This window comes from Anabrus simplex, chromosome 2 (genome assembly GCF_040414725.1).
Source record: "Anabrus simplex isolate iqAnaSimp1 chromosome 2, ASM4041472v1, whole genome shotgun sequence".
In the NCBI taxonomy this organism is placed as follows: Eukaryota; Metazoa; Arthropoda; class Insecta; order Orthoptera; family Tettigoniidae; genus Anabrus; species Anabrus simplex.
In genome coordinates this window covers 690,599,174-690,616,554 of record NC_090266.1, presented here as the reverse complement: position 1 = coordinate 690,616,554, position 17,381 = coordinate 690,599,174, and the positions used below count along the sequence as shown (strand labels likewise).

At 38.9% G+C, this 17,381-nt stretch overlaps 1 protein-coding gene across 1 annotated transcript in view; it reads right to left on the bottom strand.

Annotated features, from left to right (window-relative positions):
* Positions 1 to 17,381, bottom strand: part of LOC136864376 (uncharacterized) — a 444,399-nt gene that overhangs the window by 165,173 nt on the left and 261,845 nt on the right. Inside the window, exon 3 of the mRNA XM_067141298.2 lies at positions 1,141 to 1,319. Coding sequence (XP_066997399.2) covers positions 1,141 to 1,319 — 179 coding nt within the window. The remainder of the gene's footprint in view (positions 1 to 1,140; positions 1,320 to 17,381) is intronic.

Sequence of the window (17,381 nt, the reverse complement as noted above, 5' to 3'; positions counted from 1 at the left end):
AGAAATCCCATCCCTAATAATAATAATAATAATAATAATAATAATAATAATAATAATAATAATAATACGACACCTAGTTAGATATTTTATTGAAACTGAAATGTTTGGACGAAAAGTTGGAAACCTCGTACGTCTTGCTGCTCAATAACGAAAATTAGAAAAACTGAACTATACCGCCCCTCCAGCGACCACGTATATCTGAGTAGGCAGGATTTAGTGTGAAATACTTGATGGCCAATAATAATGATTAATCATTGTAGATTTAGTTGTCTGTAATAATGCTTATTTAATGAAATAAAGCAACTATCCGACTCCTTGGATAAAAAATCAGGATTGAAGCCTTCGGTTCAGAAGGTTCGATTCCCTGCCGCGGGTCGGCGATTTTAACAGCATCTGATTAATTCTCCTCGCTCGGTGACTGTGTGTTTGTGTTTGTCCCAACACTCTCCTCTTCATATTCAGACAACTCACCACACCACCAACTACAACAGAAGCATGCAATAGCGAGCACACCCCTCCACATAGGGTTGGTGTCATGAAGGGCATCCGGCCGCAACACAGGGTCAAATCGACATGTACGACACAGTTCGCACCCACGACCCCATAGGTGTTGGAAAAGCGGTAGAAGAAGAATTAAGTAAAGCAACTAATGAAAGATCAAGTTGTCAAATTACCTGCTGCGGTAATATTTTAAAGCAAAAATTAACTTATTTTCACCTTTCATACAATATGATTTACACAGAGTCTCTGAAGATGTATTGAAATATAAAAAACATTGGAACACTTAACCGCGAACGTATGAGCATCTCATATGTCCAATAACAGGCCTATTAATCATTGTGTAAGTTGTCAGTACATGCATGTTTCTAAGATGCTATGAAGCATAATTGTCAAACAACATATTCACAGAGATTTTTGATATCTGAAGAACTACAGTGTTTTGTTTCTTCAGTAAAATTATTGAAATTAGGCGTATGGGGTATTTTTCATTATCAGATGTCGAATAATAATTTTCACAGGATTCTGTAACAAATTTGGTATACTGTTAATAAAATCTGCTAATTTTCACACAGCCTGCTGAAGTTTCCATATGCATATCAGTACAATCTGTCCCTGATGACAAGCTATTAATGAACTTACTGTACAGTATAATTTCTTTTGATGTATCTCCACCGTACAACGTAGCTTCGTCAGGGCACGTAGCTTTGGCAGCATCCTCATTCGTGTAGCATTTATCCAGTCCCTCCGTGTGAACTTGAAGCACATTGCGCGAACGCAGGTTCAAGTGGAAGCATCTGATGCAGTCTGTTCCTCCAGAGCTGGAAAGTAAATGAATGAAGGATTATTAAAATATTCAAGATCAACAGAAGTGCAAGGACCTAACACAAGTAAATATACGCTTGTGGTGAGAATTTGTCTCTACTTTTTTGGGACAGTTCTAAAAACTGTTTCATTTTCCGAATACTTCCTATTCCCTCTTCTGTCCTAATTTGTCGACATTATAACTATTGTCAGTGAGAGGTTTCGTATGCTGCAGTAACTTTCCTAACATTTGCCTAGTTTTGACTCCCAACACTGCCACAACTTTAACTCAAATTATCCTAATATACTTGCCGAAGGATGTGCAATATTACATGGGAAATACATCAGTAATCTTGGGGCATATTTCCTGATTGAGGCAGCATTTGATGTTTAAATGTATTATTATTAATAACTAGCAAGATACCCGTGCTTCGCTACGGTATTATACTGAAATTTATAATTGAATGCTTATTGTTTTAGATATATAATCCGCCGAAATTCGCGATCTGACTCGTTCTCTGCGAGAATCCACCAAAATTCCCGATCTATTATTTTACGGCACGTTTCCTCCCATTTTTAGATCTTCCTTTCCAGCAATCGATTTCGTACTTCCCGGGTTAGGCTCAGGTATTCCTCCAGGTCAGTTGGGTCCGTAAATCTTTGCCACCTTTTCCTATAATATTTTTAATACGGATATAATCCTTCAGGAGATCCAGCGTGCTGTCATACTGGGTGCCTTGCGGCACTGAACCCGCGGCCGGACTGCATTCTTAGTCATTACCCGTCCAGGAGCCGTTTCCATCGCGGTCCGCAATTTGACGACGGTCCGGAATATTATTATTATTATTATGTGTTGCTGGAATGGCTGATGACAGGGAAAACCGGAGTATCCGGAGAAAAACCTGTCCCGCCTCCGTTTTGTCTAGGACGAATGCCACATGGAGTGACCGGGATTTGAACCACGGAACCCAGCTATGAGAGGCCGGCGCGCTGCCGCCTGAGCAACGGAGGATCCTTATAAGTACATTAATAACAGTAGAATCAATTGGTCTCACCTCCCTCTACACCCCACCGCCGTTAAGTTTATTTACAGCCACCCCCCCCCCCCGAAAAAGAATTAAAAGGATGCTTGTTTCTTTATGTTTAAGGGAGATTCCAAACACCAATGTTCACGTCTATTACCTTCAGTTTTGAGATATAAGTATCCACATAAAAATAATTTACTTTTTTTCACTTCATTTCACAATAATCTCTCCTCCCCCTAAATGAATTTTCCCGCAAAAAATACTTGTTTCTTTAATAGTAAAGGATCTTCTAAATACCAATTATCACGACTCTAACTTCTTCAGTTCAAGATTTATGTGTCCTCATGAAAGGAATTCAACTCCTTTACACTCCCGCCCTCCAAGACGGTTTCCCCACCAAAACGCCTTTTTCTTTGTTTTTAAAGGAGATCCAAATACGAATTTTCACGTCTGTAACAACTTTAGTATTAGATGTATGTATTCTCATACAATTAAGTCAACTAATGTTTCAATTCTTTCACCCCCCCCCCCCTTCATTGGATTTTCCGAGAATACGTGTTTCTTTACTTTTAAAGCAGATTGCAAATATCAAATTTCACGTCTGTAACATCTTCATTTTTGAGATATCAGTAGCCTAATTAAAAGAATTCATCACCATTTTCAGTCACTTTTACCCCCCCCCCCGCCCTCCACCCAAGTGGTATTTCCGAAAACTAAAAATACACTTTTCTTTATGTTTAATAGAGATAAAAAATACCATTTTTCACTTCTGTAACATGTTAAGTTTTTTTAGATATCCGTAAAAATTCTCATTTTAAAATTTCACCCCTTTTGGATTCCCCTTAAGTAGAGTTTCCAAAAACAAATAACCTATATTTCTTTACATTTACAGGAGGTTTGCACCCACTTTTTACGTCTGTAACATTTTACGATTCCAAGATATTCTGTAGATATAGTCTTTCAAAACATTCACCCCAATTTGTCACTCCTGTTTAACCGCCATTAATTGGCTTTTCCAAAAACTAAGAAAGACGTGTTTCTTTATTTTTAAAGGAGATCCCATATGCGAATTATCAGTTCTGTAATATCTTTCGTTTCTGAGATATGTGTATCCTCATTAAAGGCATTCAACCCATTTTTCACCCTTTTACACCCCTCCTATTAGGACTTACTGGAAACAAAAAATACGTGTTCCTTTATTTTTAGAGGAGATTCTAACCACCAATTTTTACATCTGTAAATTTTAAAGTTTTAAGATGTAGACACACTCATTTTAAAAAATTCACCCCCGTTTTCACCCCCCAATATTTGGATTTTCCAAAAACGAAAAAATACCTGTTTCTTTACTTTTAAAGTAGATCCAAAATACCAATTTTCAGGTCTGTAATATCTTCAGGTTCTGAAATATAAGTATCCTCATGAAAGGCATTCAACCCATTATTCACCCTTTTACACCCTTCCTATTGGGATTTTCCGAAAACAAAAGAATACGTGTTTCTTTATTTTTAAAGGAGATTCTAAATACCAATTTTTACATCTATAAACTTAAAAAGTTTTGAGATATAGACACACTCATTTTAAAAAATCACCCCCTTTTCACCCCTCCCATTAATTGTATTTTCCACAAACAAAAAATACGTGTTTATTTATTTTTAAAGGAGATCCCAAACACCAATTTTCAGATCTGTAATATCTTCAGGTTCTGAAATATAAGTAGACTCATGAAATGCATTCGACCCATTTTTCAACCTTTTCCACCCTTCCTATTAGGATTTTCCGAAAACAAAATATACGTGTTTCTTTATCATTAATGGAGATTCTAAATACCTATTTTTACACCTATAACCTTTAAAAGTTTTGAGATATAGATACACTCATTTTAAAATATTACCCCTTTTTTACCCCCCTTAATTGGGTTTTCCAGAAACAAAAAATTACGTGTTTCTTTATTTTTAAAGGAGATCCCAAACACCAATTTTCAGGTCTATAATATCTTCAGCTTCTGAGATATAAGTAGCCTCATTAAAGGCATTCAACCCCTTTTTCACCCCTTTTCACACCTCCTATTGCGATTTTCCGAAAACAAAAAAATACGTGTTTCTTTATTTTTAATGAAGATTCTAAATACCAATTTTTACATCTGCAAACTTTAAAAGTTTGGAGATATAGATTCACTAATTTTAAAAATTCTCCCCCCTTTTCACTCTCCCATTAATTGGATTTTCCAAAAACTAAAAAATACGTGTTTCTTTATTTTTAAAAGAGATCAAAAGTACCAATTTTCAGGTCTGTAATATCTTCAGTTTCTGAGATATAAGTACCGGTATCCTGATTAAAGGTATTCAACACATTTTCCCCCATTTTCACCCTTTTTCACCCCTCCTATTGGGATTTTCTGAAAACAAAAAAATACGTGTTTCCTTATTTTCAAAGAAGATTCTAAATACCAATTTTTACATTTGTAATCTTTGAAAGTTTTGAGATATACTGTAGGTGCACTTATTTTAAAACTTCACCCCCCCTTTTCACCCCCTTAGCAACGGAATATCCAAAAATCCTCTCTTAGCGAGCACCTACATCTTAATATGAATGTATCCCCAAAATTTCATTTAATTATGTCCAGTAGTTTTGGCTCGGCGATGATGAATCAGTCAGTCAGTCAGGACTAGCTATTTTATATATATACTAGCAAGATACCCGTGCTTCGCTACGGTATTATACTGAAATTTATAATTAAATGCTTAACGTTTTATATATAATCCTCCGAAATTCGCGATCTGACACGTTTTCTGGGAGATTACGGCAAAGTTCCTCACATTATTCAATCTTTCTTTCCAGCAATCAATTTCGTACTTCGCGAGGTAGATCTAGGTATTTCACGCGGTCAGTTCGGTCCCTGAATCTTGCCATCTTTTCCTATACGCATTTTTAGTATGGATCAAATCCTGAAGGAGATCCGGCGTGGTGTCGTCTTGGGTGCCTTGGCGGTACTAAACCCGCGGCTTGACTGTATTCGTAGTCATTACCAGGCCAGAACCCGTTTCCAGCGCGGTCTGCACAATTTGACGACGGTCCAGAATATTATTATTATTATTATTATTATTATTATTATTATTATTATTATTATTATTATTATTATTATTACCCCTACTTGGCGGTAAATTACATGTGCTACCATTGTCATTGATGACAATGTGACCCGCACCCTTGTCGCGCGTAGGCAAGTGTGCGGGATTTCTGGCGATACGAATGACATCCTTCCGTGCATTATTGACCTTATTATAGAGGTGAATAATTTGACAGTCAATCTCATTCCTATCGTTTATTTCAAATGTGTTTAAATTTTTATTTATATGCCAGGAGAGTCTACTGTAATCTAAGAATGTTTTCCGAAGGAAAAGGTGGCTGTTGAAATCGAACCCAGGAAAGATTAAAAATGATCGGTTTATGATCAGAATAAGTACATCGAAAAATCTACAGCCTGTTTGGAGTCATTTGACAGGGTCAGGAATGGAATGAATAAAGCCCCATCTAGCGGCGACAATAGGAATTGTACCGGCTGCCGAAGCACTCTTCTGGGGCAATGAGCGATGAATGACAAATGAAATTAAATATTGGACAGTGTTGTTGGAATGAATGATGACAGGGAAAACCGGAGTATCCGGAGAAAAACCTGTCCCGCCTCCGATTTGTCCAGCACGAATATCACATGGAGTGATCGGGATTTGAACCACGGAACCCAGCTGTGAGAGGCCGGCGCGCTGCAGACTGAGCAACGGAGGTTCCTTATAAGTACATTATGAACAGTAAAATCAATTGGTCTCACCTCCTTTTACACACCACCGCCGTTAAGTTTATTTACCCCCACTCCCCAAAGAAAAATTAAAAGGCGTGTTTCTTTATGTATAAAGGAGTTTCCAAACACCAATGTTCACGTCTATTACCTTCAGTTTTGAGATATAAGTATCCCCATAAAAATAATTCACCTTTTTTCACTTCCTTCACCCCCCCCCCCCTCGCAGGTGAATTTTCCGGTAAAGAATACTTGTTTCTTTAATAGTAAATGATCTAAATACCAATTATCACGACTCTTAAATTCTTCAGTTTTTTGATTTGTGTGTCCTCATGAAAGGAATTCAACTCCTTTTCACTCCCGCCGCCCAAGATGGTTTCCCCTTCAAAACACGTTTATCTTTGTTTTCAAAGGAGAGCCAAATACCAATTTTCACGTCTGTAACAACTTTAGTTTTTATTAGATGTATGTATTCTCATACAATTAAGTCAATTAATTTTTATATTAGTTTCACCCCCCCCCCCTTCATTGTATTTTCCGAAAATACGTGTTTCTTTACTTTTAAAGCAGATTCCAAATATCAAATTTCACGTCTGTAACATCTTCATTTTTGAGATATCAGTAGCCTAATTAAAAGAAATCGACACCATTTTCAGTTACTTTTACACACATCCCCCCTTCCACCCAAGTTGTATTTCCGAAAACTGAAAATACACGTTTCTTTGTTTTTAATAGAGATAAAAATACAATTTTCACTTCTGTAACATGTTAAGTTTTTTATGTATATACTGTAGAAATTCTCATTTTAAAATTTCACCCCTTTTTATTTTCCCTTAAGGGGAGTTTCCAAAAACAAATCACCTATGTTTCTTTACATTTACAGGAAATTACAAATACCCACTTTTTACGTCTGTAACATTTTACGTTTCTCAGGTATTCTGTAGATATAGTCTTTCAAAAAATTCACCCCTATTTGTCACTCCAGTTCAACCGCCATGAATTGGATTTTCCAAAAACAAAAAATACGTGTTTCTTTATTTTTAAAGGAGATCCCATATACAAATTTTCAGTTCTGTAATATCTTCAGTTTCTGAGATATATGTATCCTCATAAGGGGATTCAACCCTTTTACACCCCTCCTATTGGGATTTACAGTAAACAATACGTGTTCCTTTATTTTTAAAGGAGATTCTAAATACCAATTTTTACATGTGTAAACTTTTAAAGTTTTAAGATGTAGATACACTCATTTTAAAAATTCACCCCCCTTTTCAACCCCCTTTATTTGGATTTTCCAAAAACGAAAAAATACCTACTTCTTTATTTTTAAAGTAGATCCCAAATACAAATTTTCAGCTCTGTAATATCTTCATGTTCTGAAATATAAGTAGCCTCATTAAAGGCATTCAACCCCTTTTACCCCTTTTCCACAATTCGCATTGGGATTTTCCGCAAAAAAAAACGTGTTTCTTTATTTTTAAAGGAGATTTTAAATACCAATTTTTACATCTATAAACTTTAAAAGTTTTGAGATATAGATACACTCATTTTAAAACTTCACCCCCTTTTCACCCCCCACTTTAATTGGATTTTCCAAAAGCAAAAAAGTTGTTTCTTTATTTTTAAAAGAGATCCCAAATACCTATTTTCAGGTCTGAAATATCTTCAGTTCCTGAGATATAAGTATCTTCATTAAAGGCATTCAACCCATTATTCACCCTTTTACACCCCTCCTATTGGGATTTACATAAAACAAAAAATATGTGTTCCTTTATTTTTAAAGGTGATTCTAAATATCAATTTTGACATGTGCAAACTTTTAAAGTTTTGAGATATAGATACAGTCATTTTAAAATTCCACCCCCATTTCAGCCCCACAATTTGGATTTTCCAAAAGTAAAAAAAAAAAATGTTTCTTTATTTTTAAAAGAGATCCCAAATACCTATTTTCAGGTCTGAAATATCTTCAGTTTCTGAGATATAAGTATCCTCATTAAAGGCATTGAACCCCTTTATCACCCCTCCTATTGGGATTTTCAGAAAACAAAAAAATACGTGTTTCTTTATTTTTAAAGGAGATTCTAAATACCAATTTTTACATATAAACTTTAAAAGTTTTGAGATATAGATATACAAATTTTAAAAATTCACCCTTTTCACCCCCCCCCCCCATTAATTGGATTTTCCAAAAACAAAGAAATACGTGCTTCTTTATTTTTAAAGGTGATTCCAAACACCAGTTTTCAGGTCTGTAATATCGTCAGTTTCTGAGATATAAGTATCCTCATTAAAGGCATTCAACCCATTTTTCACCCCTTTTCACCCCTCTTATTGGTATTTTCCGAAAACAAAAAATACGTGTTTCTTTATTTTTAATGAAGATTCTAAATACCAATTTTTACATCTGTAAACTTTAAAAGTTTTGAGATATAGATGCACTGTTTTTAAAAATTCACCCCCCTTTTCACCCTCGCATTAATAGGATTTTCCAAAAACAAAAAATATGTGTTTCTTTATTTTTAAAAGAGATCAAAAGTACCAATTTTCAGGTCTGTAATATCTTCAGTTTCTGAGATATAAGTACCGGTATTCTGATTAAAGGCATTCAACCCCTTTTTCGCCGTTTTTTAACTCTTCTCTTGGGATTTTCTGAAAACAAAAAAATACGTGTTTCCTTATTTTTAAAGGAGATTCTAAATACCAATTTTTACATCTGTAAACTTTCAAAGTTTTGAGATATAGATACACTCATTTTAAAATTTCAATCCCCTTTTCACCCCCTTAGCGACGGAATATCCAAAAATCCTCTCTTAGCGAGCACCTACATCTTAATATGAATCTATGCCCAAAATTTCATTTCTTTATGTCCAGTAGTTTTGGCTCGGCGATGATGAATCAGTCAGTCAGTCAGTCAGTCAGTCAGTCAGGACAAGTTATTTTATATATATAGATATAGATAATAATAATAATAATAATAATAGTAATAATAATAATAATAATAATAATAACAATAATAATAATAATACGGTCATATACGACGGATGATCGACTCTCGATGGACGAAACGTATCTTAAGTATATTTGACTCAAAACCAAAGAACGACAATGCCATGGTACGTTAATGTCAAGAAAGATCTTAAAGAACTGAGCCTACAAGCAGAAGATGCACAAGACCGAAATCTTTTCAGAGCTGCCATCAAGACTTTTGGGACTTTCCGGGACGAAAAACGGGTAACTGGTGCTAAATGGACAGAAGAACGTCGTGCTAAACACAGTGAGCTAATGAAGACGATGCGGATCAAGCGAAAAATGGACAAATGCCAGAATGCAAAGTGAGGCTTATCGTTGTCCCTAGTTGGCCGATTAGCGAAGTTGAATGAATGAATAAATAATAATAATAATAATAATAATAATAATAATAATAATAATAATAATAATAATAATAATAATAATAATAATAATAATAATCTTCCTCTTTTCCTACCGCTTTTTCCCACACCTGTGGGGTCGCGGGTGCGAACTGTGTACCACATGTGGATTTTGCCCTGTTTACGGCCAGGTGCCCTTCCTGACGCCAACCCTATACGGAGGGATGTAATCACTATTGCGTGTTTCTGTGGTGGTTGGTAGTGTGGTATGTTGTCTGTATATGAAGAGGAGAGTGCTGGGACGGACACAAGCACCCAGTCCCCGAGCCAGAAGAATTAATCAGACGCGATTAAAATCCCCGACCCGGCCGGCAATCGAACCCGGGACCCTCTGAACCAAAGGCCAGTACGCTGGCTTTTACTCTTTATCATTGGGCCATAAGCCCACTTACGATTTAAAGTATTTCTAGGAGTGGAGGTGTTTCGCCTCCTTGCATTTTGTTTATGGCCGGTTACAACCAACCTTTCCTTTTGTCATTAAGGCCATTTAGTAGCCTATGGGAAAAATGCCCCTTGTAAATCTATTGTGGTGTGCAGAATTGAGTCTGGTGTGAAGTTCCCTTAAGGAACAGAAAGTTATGAACTGTTGAGCAATAGATACACCCACCTCGGGGCTACCTTATGTAAATCCTTTAATTAAGGACAACCGATGGTTTGTAAGTGCGCTATTAGGAACTGATGCCTCTGTGAGGCTGGACGATGGTACAGTTGGAGCGCCGACTCCTCAGTAGTGTAAAGGATAAGAACAAATCGTACTCTTGCAAATCTTGTAACTGCCAAAACCAATCCAGCTCTTTTCTATGAAAATTAGCATTTTTAATTCTCTCAAAGTCCTGTACCTGACTTTTGGACTTGAAGTCATTGTTATTGTTGGAGCTGACGAGCTCATCATCTGGTTGTTATTTATTCAGATTTTCTATGTATCAATTTTAGATTCTTAAAAAAAAACGAAAGAAATAAAATTTCAAAATTTGTTGTGTTAAGTTCTGCTCTACTTAATTCCTTCTCCACCCATTAACTCCAGGCGCTTCTTATCCCTCTGTGCGACACGGAAACCCGGAATAATAATAATAATAATAATAATAATAATAATAATAATAATAATAATAATAATAATAATAATACCGAGCAAGCTGACCGAGCTGTTTGGGTCGTGCAGCTGTGAGATTGAATTCGGGACATAATGGGTTCGAATCCCACCATCGGCAGCCCTGAAGATGGTTTTCCGTGGTTTCCCATTTTCACACCAAGCAAATGCTGGGCCTGTACCTTACTTAAGGCCATGGCCGCCTCCTTCTCACTCCTATCCCTTTCCTATCCCATTGTCGCCATAAGACCTAAGTGTGTCGTTGCGACGTACAGCAAATTGTAAAATATTAATAATAATACAGGCTACCTATCCGAGACTATAAAAGATAGGGCGAGTTGGCCGTGCGGTTAGGCGCGCGCAGCTGTGAGCTTGCATCCGGGAGATAGTGGATTCGAACCCCACTGTCGGCAGCCCTGAAGATGGTTTTCTAATGTTTCCCATTTTCATACCAGGCAAATATTTGGGCTGTACTTAGGTATGGCCACGGCCGCTTCTTTCCCGTTCCTAACTCTCTCCTGTCCCATCGTCGCTTGATTCCACGTCAGGATGTCGAAAAATTTAGAAACGCGATTTCCGTTTCCGGAGAGCAAGCTGACCCTGAGTTTCACCCAGCCTACACCAAAAATTAGTACCAGGTTTATTTCTGGGGCTGAAAGACGGTCTGATATAAACCTAACATTTCTTTCCCATTTAGTGCCGAGGTTAAGGATAATGGAAGCCTTGACCTTCCACTCTTCGAAGGACCTTTCTAGCCTATACGGAGATGACTTTGCTTTGTTTTTATAATAATAATAATAATAATAATAATAATAATAATAATAATAATAATAATAATAATAATATTTTACGCCCCACAAAGTACATTACGGTCTTCGGAGATGTCGAGGTGCTGGAGTTTTTCCCACGGGAGGTCTTTTACGTGCCCGTAAATCTACCGATACGAGGCGTACGTATTACGAGCATCTTCAAATACCAGCAAAGTGAGCCGGAATCCAATCCACCAACCTGGACTCAAAAGGTCTGCGATCTACCGTCTGAGCAGCTATTAAATGTCAGTTTGTTTTTTCAACAAAGTAGCAGTTATTAATCTGTCATGTCTACAGCAAGTTTCTCGACTTCCTGACGGGTAATCGAACTTACGTCCTTCCAGGTGAACGGAGCACGTCTTTACCGCTTCGACTAGGCACACCCCATCCACACAACTAGGTTACATAATTGCATTACCACCCTCCATAATATCTGCCCCTACGTCAGTCTGTCGAATTAAAGGCTTGGGCCCCAATTCTAATAGCATGAATGAAGAAAATACAGTCGATTGAACTTAGATATCATGGATTCAAGACACAAGGTAAAAAAAAATTAGCAGTTGACAAGGCACGAAAATAGTATTGCGTACGGCAATACCGGATTTGTCAAATTCAGAATCAAGTTAAAAAATCTAGTGCAATTTCACGCATTATGTCTTACAATATGCTACTGTTGAAATGCCCGTAGGCCATTACAAAAAGAAAATGCTCTCTGCATGGCATTTGCCAGAGATCAAGTTTGTTATTATCATTTAAGTGTCTCAGTCCCCCTGGGCTTTAGCAATATAGAAGTAGCAGAGGCATGATCGACGTTAGTAACACAATTCCTTGGCTTTTATAAGCTGTCGCTGTGATGAGTCGTGTGAAATTATCATTCACAGTGTTATTTGATACATGCATTTCAGTAGGCTTGGCAGACTAGTGTGTAAAAGCCTCTTCTGGCGCGATGAGGAAAGCAACGGGAAACTATATAAATTGTCATTTCCTTAGCACGCCTCTTCAGTGACGCCTGGGCTACCTATGACAGCTGATGCTGAATCGATTGGGGGTCCAACCAGCCTTCGGAATTACTCGACATGCATACATAAATACATACGTACATTATATATATATATATTATATCATTGAACAAACGTAGAAAAGCCTTGCAATATGGAAGACGGATTTTAATGCAAAAGAACGTAAGAATAAGATAGAAACGTATACTCTTGCAAGTGTATGCTGTAGGTGGTTCTATAATGTCAGAAAGGAGGTGAACGGAATAACCTCATTACCGCACTGAGTGAATATACTCAGGTCTTTTTATTTACAGCGACATTAACACTGTTGGACAAGTTGCTGCTTCAGTGATGAGCGATAGTCACGGTGACCAAGACACGTTTCCGCTCGGCAGTGCAAACAACATTTGACACGGCTAAACTTCCTTCGCCTGCTCAAAACAAGGTGCACAATTGCACTTCATTGGGCAAAAGGAGAGTAATATTCTTTATAGGTCTTCCCAGTACACATAGATGGAATACATTTGCTGAAACCTACACAGGAATTTGGACAACGGACAACAGTGATCACAAATCAGGAGAATCTCTGCAGAAATATTCAAAAGTAATAATAATAATGTTATTGGATTTACGTCCCACTAACTACTTTTACCGTGTTCGGAGACTCCGAGATGCTGGAATTTAGTCCCTCATGATTTCATTTTATGTGCTAGTAAATCTCCGACACGAGGCTGACGTATTTGAGCACCTTGAAATACCACTGGACTGGGCCAGGATTGAACCTGCCAAGTTGGGTTCAAAGGCAAAAGCCTCGACCGTCTGAGCCTCTCAGTCCGGCATATTCAAATGCATTTTTAATGTTCCTCTCACTGTATATTTAACTTTCACCCGTCAACCCTCTCACTTTCTCCGCACATATTCTTCTCCGATACAAATTTCCTGGCCTGAGAGGCGGCGTCACCGTCTAGGAGGCTCGTCTCCCCCTTCAGGGGAGGAATGAAAACGTTTAGCAGACGATCGCATTTTACCGGCTGATTCAGATACATACTCCGCAGTATGTTGGGTTGCCTCACATAGCAGGCGCATACTCCGCAGTGTGGGTTGACACACCAGGCAGGCGCAATGGTATGGAAAGTGAAAGGATTATTAAAAATGTATGATTTCTGTTGCACACTCTACGACAACTGATTTTTAACCCCCTTCACTTTTCCGTACACAATGCTACTCCTCTCATTATGCTCCCTCGCACTTTTTTTTTTTTTTTTTTTTTTTGCAAGTTGCTTTACGATGCACCGACAGATAGGTCTTATGGCGACGATGGGATACGAAAGGGATAGGAGTGCGAAGGAAGCGCCCGTGGCCTTAATTAAGGTACAGTCCAGCATTTGCCTGGTGTAAAAATGGGAAACCACGGAAAACCATCTTCAGCGCACTCTTCTTAATACTGCCAGTGTGACGATTGCTGTTGTTACGCGAAGTGTTTGTAGGCAAAGTTGCACAACTTCGATCGTGAAAATAACGCAGGAAAAAGTCCACGGGGCTTCTTAAATCGGGCGATCATGGAGGCGAAACCCTGTAAACTAACATTATATGAGATAGTGCATACGTAAATATATGACATTTAATTAACAGTGTAATTTGTGCTCAGATGTGCGCTGCTCACTTTTTCAGTGATCCACTCGCAGAAAGCCTCGTGAGGGCATGGGCATCCAGCTGCACGCGTTGTGTTCAACAATGCCGTTCGAACAGGTGCCATTGCAGATTATGTTTAATAATTCTATGTACTTCAACATGATATACTTCCTATGTGCTTTCCACATCTCAAGCACTTGTGCAGTAACAGTTTACCTCAATAAATTCAGTTCCTCCGGATTCCTTTACAGTGGCCTCAAGCGTAGACTGCAATGCTGGCGAAGTCTTTTCTCTACAGTATATTCCGCAATACACAGCCTTCCGGATGCCGTCTCTCTGGATATTGTTGTGCATAAAGCGTATCTGTTTCTAGTTTATTGGGATGAAACTCTCAAGATATAATCAGCATATCGAAAGCTTCGTCATTCGTGTAACGTGGTCGTTCCATAGCTATGCAATTGACTAGACTGAATGCAAATACACTATAGATAATACTGGACACTATCGTCGTCATAAGACCTATCTGTGTCGGTGCGACGTAAAGCCACTAGCAAGAAAAGTACTGGACACTGCTGTATTCTCCCGGTCTCAACTGGGAGACATGTTGGCAGTGGCGCACCTGGCGGCCAGACCTTAAACATGAGCCAGGAAGATTGAAACTACGAAAGTTGCATGTTAAAATTTATAGAAGTAATGAAACTAAATAACGATTTTTGCTTAATTCAACTATGAAAGTTGAATTTTAATACTGATAGAAATGATTAAACTCAATAATAATTCCGTTTTGTCCGAATCCTTGGCTGAGTGGTCTGCGTTAAGGCCTTCGGTCCAGAAGGTCTCGGATTCGATTCCCGGATGGATCAGGAATTTTGATCACATCTAATTTATTCTTCTGGCTCGGAGACTGTGTGTTTGTGTTTATTTCAACACGCTTCTCTTCATATTCAGACAACACACTACACTTTCAACCACCACAGAAGTATGCAATGGTGATTACTAGACCTCGGATTTTTAGGTGATTAAATGTTATTTTAGCTGCTTAAAACAGACTCTCAAATAGGTTCTAAAATACTTTTAGGCAGCTTCAAGTTTACGTATTTGAATAGGCATTAATTAAAAATCATGTTTATTTTGCTAACTTGATAATAACTCGTTAGGAGGAGAGGTGGCGTGCCATATGCGACCGTGCCGCATGCGACCCGTGCCACTAGCGACCGCATAATCTGTAACCGTGCCGGATGCGACCGGCGTTGACAAGCAAATTGTCATTTAATAAGTTGTGTCATCACCCAAGATAAGGTAAGCTAAACGAAGTGCAATGCCATTTCAGTACGTCCGATAAGCAGCTACTACCCCTACTTTACATAACATTTCTGGGGGAAACTCGTTTTATAACACGAAACATGGTGATGCCTTTACGTCTTTTCCCACCGGGCGAGTTGGCCATGCGGTTAGAGGCGCGCGGCCCTGAGCTTGCATTCGGGAGATAGTGGGTTCGAATCCCACTGTCGGCAGCCCTGAAGATGGTTTTCCGTGGTTTCCCATTCTCACACCAGGCAAATGCTGGGGTTGTACTTTAATCAAGACCAGGGCCGCTTCCTTCCCATTCCTAGTCCTTTCATATCCCATCGTCTCCTTAAAACCTGTCTGTGTCGGTGCGACGTAATGCCACTAAGCGATAAAAAAGATCCTAATTCTCTGAAATTATTTACGTCTTACGCCTACTTACTTATCGTGTCCTATTAGTACCAGGAGTGTCCTAGGACGTGTTCGGCTTGCCTGCTGCAGGTCTTTCTACCTGACTCCCTTCGGCGGTCTGCGTGTCTGGATGTGGGATTATGAGAGGGAGAGATGAAACCCGGTTTCGGCATGTAGCCTACTCCTCTCGAATAATACCAAGGGGTCTGCTCAATGCTTTACGTCGCCATCCGACGGCCGAATCACCATCAACAGCATCATATCCCCTCACTCCATTTGAACACTGCGAAAAGGTTTGGATTTGAATCTAGGCTTTTGGCATGCAATCTAGTGGTTAGAAACTGTCTACCACCAACTTTCCTACCCTGCCGGCCAACATTCTGATGGTGATTTTTTTCATACAGGCTAAGTGGCTCAGACGGTTGAGATGCTGGTCTTCAGACTCCAAGTTGGCAGGTTCGATCCTGGCTCAGTCCGGTGGTATTTGAAGGTGCTCAAATACGTCAGCTTTGTGTCGGTGGATTGGATTTACTGGCACGTAAAATAAGTTCTGCGGGACTAAATTCCGGCACCTCGGCGTCTCCTTAAACCATAAAAGTAGTTACTGGGACGTAAAGCCAGCAACATTATTATATTTTTCTTTCGACCAACGGCACTCGAACCTGCTAACAACGATGTCAGACCTTTATTTTAGAAAAGACCAAGTTAGCTACTTATAATCAATCTGCCACTTGGTGACAGCCCTTAATGCAGATCAATTGTAAGTGATTGATGGGTCGCATTCGGCACGATGCTTATCCGCTCGGTCGCTATTGGCACGATAATGGCCGGGTCGCATCCGGCACGGTCGCATCTGGCACGTAACCGGAGGAAATATAAAACATGTTCCACTCACCTCTTTGTTGCAAACGTCAAAAAATATAATTTTATCATCCGATGTGAAAAGGGGCAACTCCTGTAACCACTTTTTAATTAAAGACGACTTGGAACCTGAAACTTTAGTGTATAGTGCACTACTACACTCAGTTTCAAGGCCGTCCCGCTAGGTGTCCTGGCAATCAATGTCTTGCGATATCTCGCAAAATTCTCTACAGCGTATTTGCTGAATGTTCGCACGTTAGAGCTGCTTATACATTAAGCAATGCACACAGCCCTCACGTGGTTTTTCAGTAAACTGAGTTTTCGGTTACTCTGCAGCCTCTGCAACATTCGACGACTTTGCCGGCGTTAAGTTGTAGTGTGTTGCCTCTTCACGCATCATAATGAAAACTCCTACAGCGGACCAGGTAGACAACCCAATCTACTGCAGAATAAGTATTTGAACTTCCATCCGAGCGTATGGCTTTTAGTCCCGGGAATCGAATAGACCAACCACGGTGTGAGATCATATAGATTTGACGCCTTATCGATCATGGCCACCAGGTCGCGTCGAGTGCATATACTGTAGTACCCGCCGAAGATATGTTAATACAGTCGATTTCATGTACAATGCAATCATGAAAGCTAAATATTCAATTGGAATATCTCACAACGGGCGAGCAGCGCACACTCAAGTGTTGCGATCTCCTAGTGTCAGATTTATAGCTCACATCCCTGCCAAATTATAAAG